Raw genomic sequence first — 11684 nt, 5'->3', positions numbered from 1 at the left:
ACTCCCGGCTTCCAAGTACCAACCGATTTAACGAGAAACATTAAGGTCATTGTTGTAATTATGGCAAATGATTAAGGGTAAATTAGTCACATAATTACTTTTAAATTCCATTTGTGTCCAGCCCATAACGCAAAAATTGATGAAATTCAATTTTCAGTACAAACCCTAGACGAAGCACATTGTCAACCTGCTTCCCTTCCAGTGCTGTTAGATGCATATGATCCAAGAAGAGGAAACCGATCTTCGAGGTCCTCTCTCGTCGGCTACTGAGATCGGTCGTTATTGACTATTGAGATTCAAGACAGCCTGCAAACGATGGAATTCGCTCATCTCTGATTCCCGCTTCATCTTAACACATTCCTGCCGGAATGTCGATGCTGTGTATAAGGATTATTGTTTCAACAATGGCATCCATCAACGATCCAATGTTCTTTTATCTTACCATCGATGAAAGTTGGCGGTTCCCTCATCCCCCGCTCCCCGTCTCCGATGCGCCTAATTAACTCTAACTCTAACGTAGAGGAGGGGCCAGGGGGTACATGCCTGTACTGGCCAACTGTGCGTCCCCGGCGGGGGCGAAAGTAGGCATTTGGACATGTGGGGAAGATTCAGTTACACATGTTATATATGCAATCCGGCAACAGAGCAACGCGTCGAGCTTTCTCCACCGTCAACGAGACGTGATTTTGGCAAGTCGGTTCAGACGGTAAGACGACGAATTGATTCTGATGAACAGAGACAATATGAAGCTCAATTAAATACGGTTTACTTTCGCCATACATTTGAACAAAGTTTTGTCGCAGGCTCGCAGCTCATACAACGTTAACATCTTTTTATTTCTTGTATTGAACAGAATGGAATGGTTCATGTAGCTAACCCGTTACAGCTGGGTACATGGGATGAGGATTAAATGATTGATATGAAACGCAAAGAATGTTTGGAAATAGTGGTCGGTGATCTTCACAGTCCATTATAAATAATGTCTAAATTTTACAATTTATATAGTAAATAAATTGAAAAATGTATTATTAATCAATAAATATTAATTTCAAAATTTAAAGAGAAAGTTTTCTTTTGTTCTGCATTAAAGATCAAACAATACTTGTCTGTTCTAACATTAAAGAGATGACATATCAATTGTAGGGTAAAATTGTACTGTAGCATAGGGTAAAATTGATGGAGGAAAGTGGTAGTGGATAGACGTCTTCTTACCCTTGCACTGTAGCATAGGCGATGGAGAAAAGCTTCAGGGTAAAATTGTAGGGTAAAAAGAAAGGTGTGATGTATCTTATCATTCATCAATAATAAGGTGGTGTTTGGTTGGTTCTTTCATCTCGTCGGTCCTTCCATGGGATGAACACCTATTTGGCTGGATGTGGACGGGAGTCCACACTATATCATCGACTGGTCCTTTTCACACTCCAATTTAGCAAAAACTGCAAAATATCATGGTTAGGGTCCGTCCATATGTAATTTTTTGATCGTCTACTTCACATTTTTCATGGTGTTTCGAAGCATGGGCATTTTTTGGGATTGATTTTCAATAAAAAACGCCAATGCTTCCAAGACCCATTTTTCACAAAAAAAATGCTTCTGCCATGTAGGCTGTGAGCAACACTATGTTGTTTGGTAAGGTGATTTTCATCACTGCTTTTCATACATGTGTTTGACAAGTAAGCACCACATAGGATATACATCAGTCAACTATTTGAGGAAACGGTTCACCGATGCATCGGTGGGGTCCCGATTTTTTAGGCATGCCCGATCTTTTAATAATCAGCTGAACCAAACAACGGGCGTTTGATGAAACGCCTATGTGGATCCGACGTGGCATAGTTTTTTTTTTTTTGAAAAACAGCCACGGTTCCAAACATCCCCTTTATCATTGGAGGTCTCCACCACTCACTGAAGCTCTCCACCACTGCAACTCTCCTCCACCGGTCCACTTGCCAAGGCTCCATCTTGATTCTTTAAGAAACTCACAATGTCAAGTGTTGTTCTTGGCAAATGTTAGATCTACATCCGAAAATCCTTTGTACTATGTTTCCCTCTTGATGCAACCCTTCTTTATTGTGCGAATAGTACTGTGTTTCCCTCTTAGCTATTGAATGATGCTAAATCCTAAACAGCCGAACGTTTGTTTTTATGTTCTTAATGCATCCATCCAGTTTGTAATTATTTTACTTATTTTTTAATAAGATATTAATTATAAATATTATTTTTAATATCTTTGCCAATAAAATATTAATTATTTTACTTATTTTTTTTAATTTTTAAATGTTTTTATCAATAAAATCATATTTTTAAATATTTAAAATGTATTTTTTTATTTGTAAATTATTTTACTATTGTTTTTATAAAAACTAATATTTATTAGTTAATATTAATTCATTGATGCCTTTTTCAATATATTTATCATATAAAATGCAAAAATTAGATATTTATGATTAATTGTATAGATCATTCATAAAATATATATAAGATACATGGAATCAAAAGTTGTGGTGTGGATCCAATCCACACAATTTGCCCACATTTCAAAACAACTATGGACTATGGTGTGGTATGGATTGGTCCCTGACACAAGGTGTGGTGTGGACCAATCCACACCCACCAATTTCTCATCCACACTACAAACACCCCCTGAATTGTTAAAACATTGGGGACCAAAATCAGTCATGAGATAAATGAGTGGAACAGATTCTGAGTTTTGGGTAGGGCTAGTCCACGATATATTGTGAACCAATCCCATCCACACCACACCAAACATTGTGGTCATCCCATGGTGTGGACCAAAACAGGCCATCCACGAGATGACCAATAGCAAATACCGCCTAAATTACATAATACTATACAACGACTCCCATATTCTATTTTTTTATTTATGTATTCTAATAACTAATAAGTAAAGAAATTGGTTTTAACACCATTGTAAATTTAGCTTAATATTTTATTAGTTTTGTGTGTATAAAATTATTATTTAATTTAAAAATTAAAAAATATATATTTTTTAAAAATTATCATTCAAATTTGAATGGGATTGAGATTTATAGCCTAATTGGAGTATAGGGCAAGGATGGAACATGATATTTAAATTTGGTGTCAGGCACGGGGCATGCAAAACCAATCCTTGCCCTATCCTTGTTGGAATCGGAATCGAATGGGACAATATTTAGGGTTTGTTTGGTTCACAATTGGAATCGAAATTAGAATCGAAATCCTTTGAAATCATAATTGGAATGGTCCATTCTCATAATCTGTTTGGTTCAAGCAATAATGGAAATGATAATTAATATAAGCAATAATGGGATTTCATTCCCAAGGGAGGGGCAAGGAATGGCCATTCCCTCAAATGGGAGAATGCCATTCCAACAAGAATAGGAAATGGGATTCCGATTCCATCCAACCAAATAGTTAGAATCGGAATAGCCCACTCCGGTTCCGATTCCAGACTCCTATTCCTGCAAACCAAACGGGGCCTTAGTGTTTTATTACACATAAGTGACACTAGACACCATTAATCACCACATAGGATAAATGGAAACATATTAATGGAAATACTAGATAATGTATGTGTTTGGAATTGTGGATGTTTATTGATTAAACGTTATATACTTTGGTTTGTTTAGAAAACCGATAAAAATTACAATAAACTCATTTATTGACACTTAGGTGCTATATTAGCAAAATAGTGAATAAATGCCTACTCGTTGGGGGAAGTGCTAAAATGAAGCTTCCCCGAGTGGTAGGTGTGCACATAAACTGAAGTCTATTTTTGCAAGTCCCTATGCATATAAATTCACATAGTGGGGGAAATGCTTAAGTGGTGCCTATATGACAGCGTTTATTTAATAAATGCCCATGGTTCCAAACACCCTGAATGTTATCCTTTAAAAGATAATTTTACATCACTTGACATAAGAAAATGTACAAGATGCTTATACCTAATTATCTTACTAAACAAGATTCAAATATGATCACCTAAAAACAAAAGTTGTGTTGGTATCACCAAGGTTTAAATAGGATAAGATACATTATGGATAGGAATGGCAATGAGGTGGGTTTGGGGTGGGGCACCCCTTCCTCGTCCCCACCTCGAAGTCAAGATACTTTGCCCCATCCTTGCCCCATCCCCGATGGTGGGGCGGGGCATCCACTCCCCGTCGAGGATGGATAATCCCCGAATTTTCCCCGCTCCAAGGCAATTTCTTAAAAATTATTTATTTTGTGGATAATTTATACATAATATAGGAATTTGGGGGTATTTTAGGAATTGAATTATAATACTTTGGGGGTACTTAAAAAATAGAATTATTAGATTATAGGATTTTAAGAATTTAGGGAAAACTTACAGATATTTTAAATATCAATGTTAAACCTAAAAATATTTTACTAATTATACCATCGGGTTTGGGAAATTATATACAAAACCCATCCCCGCCCCGTCCTCAATTCGGGGCAAGGTGAGGCCCTGGTCTTACGGGGGAAATTGCCATCCCTATTTATGACTAGCACTAGGGGTGCAATCAAGCCAAGATGAGGCAAACATTTATATCTCATGGCTTAGTTTGACTAAAATTCTTTTAAGCTCAATTTTGAGTTTGAGTTCGATTCAAACTCTATTTCTTAATTCAGTATTAAATATTCGATAAGCTCGAGTCAAGTTCAAATGTTCAAAAATGTATGTACTTTATATCATATAAAATATAAAATATTATGAATATTTCTATATGGTATATTCTTACATTCATAATATATTATAAATTATGTTTTTTTTTATATTCTATATAATATATATGTATGCATGTATATGTTAATTGAACCAATCTTCCAAGCTTTTCGAGTTTAACTTTTTATTAATTGAACTCAAGTTCAAATAACTAATCAATCTTACCTAAAGATTCAAACTTTATTCAATTGCAACCTTAATTGGCACAAACATGTTCCTTCGTACTTAGTAACTAGTGTGATTTAAACTTGAAGTCCCAAGTCTCTTAACACCTACTGTGTTGAGATGCTAGGCCACTCTACAACCTATGAAAATAAATGAAATAAAATAAATTTTATAAACCTTATTGTTAATATGCAATCTAAATAAATACCATATATGTTTAAACATTAATGGAATAAGCAATTCATCAAATTTACATGTATATCAAAAATTGATGCTTACCCTCAATAAATTTATACAAATAAAAATATTTATAATAGAATATTTATTTTAGTACTTAATATTTATAAATTTGTACACGATATGTATGTTAAAATTTTATATATTCTTATAAATTATTAATTAATAATTTAATTTACATCAAATGACAACATATTTATTATTTACAAAACAATTGCTTACAAAATATTCAAGAATATAAGTTAAATTTAATCTATTAAATCCACTAATTTACATTTACATAAAAAAATGTTTTCTTATTTTAAAAAAATATATATGAAATTATTAATGATGAAATAATTATTTTATCAATTAAAAATTATGAATTTGTACATTATATATATATCTTATAGATTTTAACAAATTTGATATATTTTAAGTTAAGATTATATATTTTTATAAATTATTAATTTATATTTTATAATAATATATTTATTATTTATAAAAATAAAAAATATTATTTATCGAATATTTTGAAATTTAATATTTAGTTTATTTTTTTGTTAATATTTAAAGATAAAAACAATAAATATAAAATAATTGATATGATAATTAAAATATAATAATTGTATATAATAAGAGAGTAGAAGCGCTGTTGTACGGTTCTTTTCAGCTCGCTCTGGTAGGAGAGTAGGACGATAATCGTCATGGTGAGGCACGAAACGAGGGCTAGAAAACGACTGTCAAAGGATAAGGGAGCAACAGAAGTTATTGGCTACAGCTAGTTAAGTAGGAAGATGCTAGAACAGCAAATCGGACGATTGTTGATTAAGCAATTCGTGGACACTACCCGGTATCAAACAACAGAATTTCAAAGATCCAACTGTTCTCAACGGTCGGTGATCCCAAGACAACATGACTTGTAACCAGAGGCATGGCACTTTTCATCCCTTACCTCTCTCTAACCAGATTCTTCTCTTTCTCGCCAAAACCTCTATATCGAAGTCTTCCCTTCAATACGTTTTCCGCGACCTCCATCAAGAAGAAAACATTCTCTCATATTTATCAAGAATGCTCAAAGCTGAGATTGTTAGATGCAGGAAAACAGGCTCATGCTCAGATGATAACATCTGGGTTCAGTCCCACCGTCTTTGTTACCAACTGTTTGATCAACATGTACATCAGGTGCTCGAATATAGATTATGCTTCCAAAGTGTTCGAGCGGATGCCTCAACGCGATACGGTTTCTTGGAACGCTATGATATCTGGTTATGCTGGGTGTGGTTCCATGGATCTTGCCCAGTCCATCTTTGACTCCATGCCCGAAAGAGATGTAATCTCTTGGAATTCTTTAATTTCAGGCTACTTGCGGAATGGTAATTATCGAGAACCAATCATTTTCTTCTTGCAGATGATGGGACAAATGGGCATGGAACTAGATCGTACCACCTTCGCCATTATTCTCAGTTTGTGTTCATCCTTGGAGGATTATGATCTCGGGATTCAGATTCACTGCCTTGCTGTTAAGATGGGTTTTGATTCCGATGTTATAGCAGGAAGTGCCCTTGTGGATATGTATGCAAAATGTAAGAAATTGACTTACTCGCATCAGGTTTTTCAAGAATTGCCCGAACGGAATGAGGTCTCTTGGAGTACGATGATTGCAGGTTATGTTCAAAATGACCAGCTCATTGACGGCTTAGAACTGTTTAAGGAGATGCAGCGAGCAGGCATTGAGGTTAGCCAGTCTATTTATGCTAGTGCTTTTAGGTTGTGTGCAGGGATATCGTCTTTGAGATTAGGCTCTCAGATGCATGGCCATGCTTTAAAGAATAATTTTGGATCTGATGTCATAGTGGGGACGGCTATTTTGGATATGTATTCAAAATGCAGTTGCTTGACAGATGCTAGAAGGATGTTTAACTCACTTTCACACCATAATTTGCAGTCATGGAATGCCATTATTGTTGGCTATGCACGGGGTGATCTAGGTTTTGAAGCATTGCAACTGTTTCGACTTATGCAGAGGTCTGGCATTGGTATAGATGAGATAGGTCTCTCTGGTGCTTTTAGTTCATGTGCAGTGATCCAAGGGTTGTTAGAGGGGGTTCAATTACATGGTTTAGCAATTAAGAGTAATTTTGAGTCTAATATCTGTGTAGCAAATGCAATTTTGGACATGTATGGTAAATGTGGAGCTCTGGTTGAAGCACGTAGTGTATATGATGAGATGGAGAGATTAGATGCTGTATCTTGGAATGCAATTATTGCTGCTTATGAGCAGAACGAGCATGAAGAAGATACCCTTTTGCTATTCAGTCGGATGCTCCATTCAGGGATGGAACCTGATGAATTTACCTATGGCAGTGTATTAAAGGCATGTGCTAGTTTAGAAGCTCTGAACTATGGACTGGAGATCCATAACAGAATTATCAAGTCCGGGTTGGGTGTAGACTTATTTGTTGGAAGTGCTCTTGTTGACATGTACTGCAAATGTGGTATGATGGAAGAAGCAGGCAAGCTCCATGACAGGATAGATAATCAAAAGATTGTTTCTTGGAATGCAATTATATCAGGGTTCTCATTGCAGAAACAAAGTGAGGAAGCCCAAAAGTTCTTTTGTCAGATGTTAGATACAGGGTTACAGCCTGATAACTTTACCTATGCTACTGTTCTTGATACTTGCGCAAATCTTGCAACTATTGGACTTGGGAGACAGATCCATGCACAAGTTATCAAGCAGGAAATGCAATCGGATGTATTCATCTCCAGCACTCTTGTGGATATGTACTCAAAGTGTGGAAACATGCAGGACTCCAGACTGATGTTTGAAAAGATGCCCAAGAAAGACTTTGTCTCATGGAATGTCATGATAACAGGATATGCACAGCATGGTCTTGGTGAAGAGGCACTGAAGATATTTGAAAGGATGCAGGTTGAAAATGTAAAACCAAATCATGCAACCTTTGTTGCAGTTCTTCGAGCTTGTGGGCATGTGGGCCTGGTTGAGGAAGGCCTGCGATACTTCCAATCAATGCTTCATGAGTATGGATTAGATCCTCAGCTAGAGCATTATTCATGCATGGTTGATATAGTTGGGAAGTCAGGGAAGGTTGATGAGGCTTTGAAACTCATCAATGAGATGCCATTTGAAGCTGATGCTATTATATGGAGAAACCTTCTTAGCATTTGCCAGATTCATGGGAATGTAGAGGTGGCAGAACAGGCAGCCCATTCTATTCTTTGTTTGGATCCCCAAGATTCTGCTGCTTACATCCTCTTGTCGAATATATATGCCAAAGCTGAAATGTGGGATGAGGTTTCAAAGATGAGGAGGATTATGAAGCATAGTGGGCTCAAGAAGGAACCTGGTTGTAGTTGGATTGAGGTAAAAAATGAGGTCCATACATTTCTTGTGGGTGATAAGTCTCATCCAAGCTACACAGAGATATATGAACGGTTGGATGAATTGATTGGAGAGATGAGGTGGGTAGGATATAAACCTGATATTGATTTTTTGCCTGGTGATGAGGAAGAATAAGAACAAGAGCAAACAGAATAGCTCTTCTTGTAGCAGATATATGAACGGTTGGACGAATTGATTAGAGAGATGAAGTGGGTAGGATATAAACCTGACATTTATTTGTTGTCTGGTGATGATGAAGAATAAGAACAAGAGCAACCAGAATAGCTCTTCTTGTAGCATATATACTTCTTATTGCTTCATTAGGAAGCAATCATCAAGAGAGTTGCAAACCGAGCCAGTTGACCACTGACTAGCAATGTAAATATGCATAGACATAGATAGGGAATACTTTTAAACTAGGGGCGATCATTTTCAGCCTGGGCCCAGGCTTACGTTTCAAGCCCGGAACCAGGGCCAGGCTGGACGCCAGCCCAGGCTATAGCCCTTGTCACAGGTGCTAAGCCTCGCCCATGGTCACCCCTATCTTAGAGCAAACAAGATCTTCAGGAAAGCTTCATCACTACCATTGAAATTTGTCTATGTCAAGTAATATGTTATAGGACCTGCTGATTCTAATTGCAAAGAGAATCCATTACTTGTGGCTGGGTTTCATTTAATGCAGTCCTCTTCTTTTACATTATTAGTTGATTGTCTTTTCAAAATTCAACATTAAATTTGTAAATAAAAAGGTGCCGGAAGATGGTTGGTAACTTGGTATTGGTATGAAGCACTTTGTAGATGGTCTCATGAGAAATGGTTACTTCCATATTTTCATGCTCTCTTTCATCCAAGAAATGATTATGCCGAGAGAAAGAGTTGATGAATAACTGCTAAGTGGCATCTAAACAGGGATGTTTATGATATAGGGGCAGATTAGACATTTTATGTAGTTATAAAACACTGTTAGGTTGTGTTTGGCACCATTGCTGTTTATACTTGAAACATTTTGGGTTGATCAATACATAGTGAGAGATATGTGTTTTCACATCACATGTGAGAGTTATTTCAGGTAGAATCATTAGACTTCACCCTTAGGAGCAAGAAACACCAATTTGATACTTTTAGAAATAGCTTCTCCCACATGCATTTTGAAATACACCTATTTCAACCATAAAGAGCCTCAAATAATAATTGTATGCCAATTTATATTGACCAACCAAAAAAACAACAATGACACCAAACACAACCTTATTTATAGTGGTTGCTTGGGAAAAAGGAAACTTTTTCTTCCATTTATACCACTCTCAAAACCTTTCTTCTTTTTCTCCTGCTTGTGCAGTATGCACAGTTCAAGGCATGCCATGCTCTTTTTCTTTGGTGTATGTGATACAACTTTGGCCGCCATAGGGGTCGGGTGCCATAAGCTAGACCTAGTTAGTAGGGCGAGGAAGGATACTGAGTGGCCAACAGAACTAGTAAGTCATCAGCAAGGCATACCATATAGAAGTTCAGTTCAGAACAATAACCATTACTGGGTTGACCTAACAGTTTCAGTTCAATTTCTCTAGAACTTAGGTTCGAAGCTCCTAGTATCTCGAAGAAACCTATATATATGAATTGATTTTCAGAGCTAAAGGTTGATGGTGGTCAGCTAAGATTTTTTTTCCTCCGGTATCCTTATTTTTTTGCCTCTATCAGTCTATATGAATTAAAAAACGAAAAGGCAATTTCTATGTTGCCAGAAGGGTATGATACTGGAATAACTTTGACCAATTAGAACCCCATCCCCATTTGATTGGTTACCATGTCTATGATACTAGTTGATTGGTTATCAGTTTTCCGAGTACACATCTCCGCCCCCAAGGGGCCATCCCACAATGTCCCACAGCACATCCCCGCCGTGTATTGGGAACATCTCCCGATGATAGTACCAGAATAGATGATGTTATCATCGGAAAATGTTCCCAATACACAACGAGGATGTACTGTGGGACGTTGTGGGGCGGAGATGTGAGCTCCAGTTTTCCATATATCATGCCTTTTTGGTATAATAATAGGATTCAAATAAAAAAAAACAAGAAAAATCTGTTATAATAAATGTGCCTTTATGTGAAATGGGTTAACTGCACAGGGTAATAATAAAATCTTGGGCAGTTTTGATCCATGAACCATCCTTACTTGGGTCTCTACATGTATAACAAGCTCTCTTCTAAAGGCTTATCTACTTTGCTAGGTTAGACTGCAATAACTGCACATTAGAAGGGTTCCTGCTACTTATCTCTTTCTCATGCTTATTTATAATAGGGCGTGTCTTTCTTTCAGAGAACTAAATGGTCCAGTTAAATCTTCTAATATCCACTGGCATCAGGATAGTCGTTAGGCTGTGTTTGGTTGCAGTGCAATTTTATTTGCACTAGTACAAATGCATGGGAGTTCAAATGTAAAAAAAAGAAGAAGCAAATTCCAGTTTAATTTTGTTTTGGATTTTATTTTATTCTGTTTCATGTCTTAATTTGTACTGCAATCAAACAAAATAAGCTAAGGCTGCATTTGAAAACGATGCAAATATGTAGAGTGTACAACAGTTCATATAAATTGCAAAGTTGGGTTAGGTTTGCATTGACATATTTGTCTTTTTACCAAATAGACTTTTAGCAATAATGGATGCAAGCATGAATTCCAATAAAGCATATGCTTTTTTTTTTTTATCAAAAAGCCCACTTGAATGCAAATTTACTTCTATTTTATTGATGTACTTTTACATCTTATTATCAATGTAAATATGCATTGGTATGTCATTTTCCAATGCAAAAATGTAATATTACCCCACACATGTAAAAATGAACCAGAGTGCAAATTTACACTGAACTGGGATTTACACTATATTTGCATAATTTCCAAACACAGCCTAAAATTTGAAACAAAAATAGGTCAGAATTTACATTCAAATCATTAGCACTGCCATGGTTTTACATCAGCACAAATTTATAAACCAATACCTGCCTTGCTATAAGGAAGATGAATTTCATGTCTCATTCAAACCCTAATAACTGGTCCTAGTGTTTGGTGATACAGGACTGTTGTAGTTAAGCTTACTCACCTTCTGTGAATGGTGCATTCCTTTCAAATTTCTTAACACCTCTCAGTTGGATGGTTGTTACCAAAGGT

General features: G+C 36.2%; 1 protein-coding gene and 1 long non-coding RNA gene across 2 annotated transcripts; both read left to right on the top strand.

The window, feature by feature from the left end:
* Positions 1-138: 138 nt before the first annotated feature.
* Positions 139-1066, top strand: LOC148854607 (uncharacterized). Its single transcript, XR_016112954.1, has 2 exons — positions 139-706; positions 854-1066. It is a non-coding gene; the product is annotated as an uncharacterized LOC148854607 (long non-coding RNA).
* A 4711-nt stretch (positions 1067-5777) lies between these two features.
* LOC148854606 (Pentatricopeptide repeat (PPR) superfamily protein) lies at positions 5778-9283 on the top strand. Its single transcript, XM_088982954.1, has one exon. It carries the CDS (start codon positions 6045-6047, stop codon positions 8649-8651), a length of 2607 nt encoding a protein of 868 aa, XP_088839080.1. The 5' UTR covers positions 5778-6044; the 3' UTR covers positions 8652-9283.
* The last annotated feature ends 2401 nt before the right edge of the window (positions 9284-11684 follow it).

This window comes from Nelumbo lutea, chromosome 4 (genome assembly GCF_056320005.1).
Source record: "Nelumbo lutea isolate HS-2025 chromosome 4, American lotus-T2T, whole genome shotgun sequence".
NCBI classification, from domain to species: domain Eukaryota; kingdom Viridiplantae; phylum Streptophyta; class Magnoliopsida; order Proteales; family Nelumbonaceae; genus Nelumbo; species Nelumbo lutea.
This window is presented reverse-complemented; position numbering and strand designations above follow the sequence as displayed.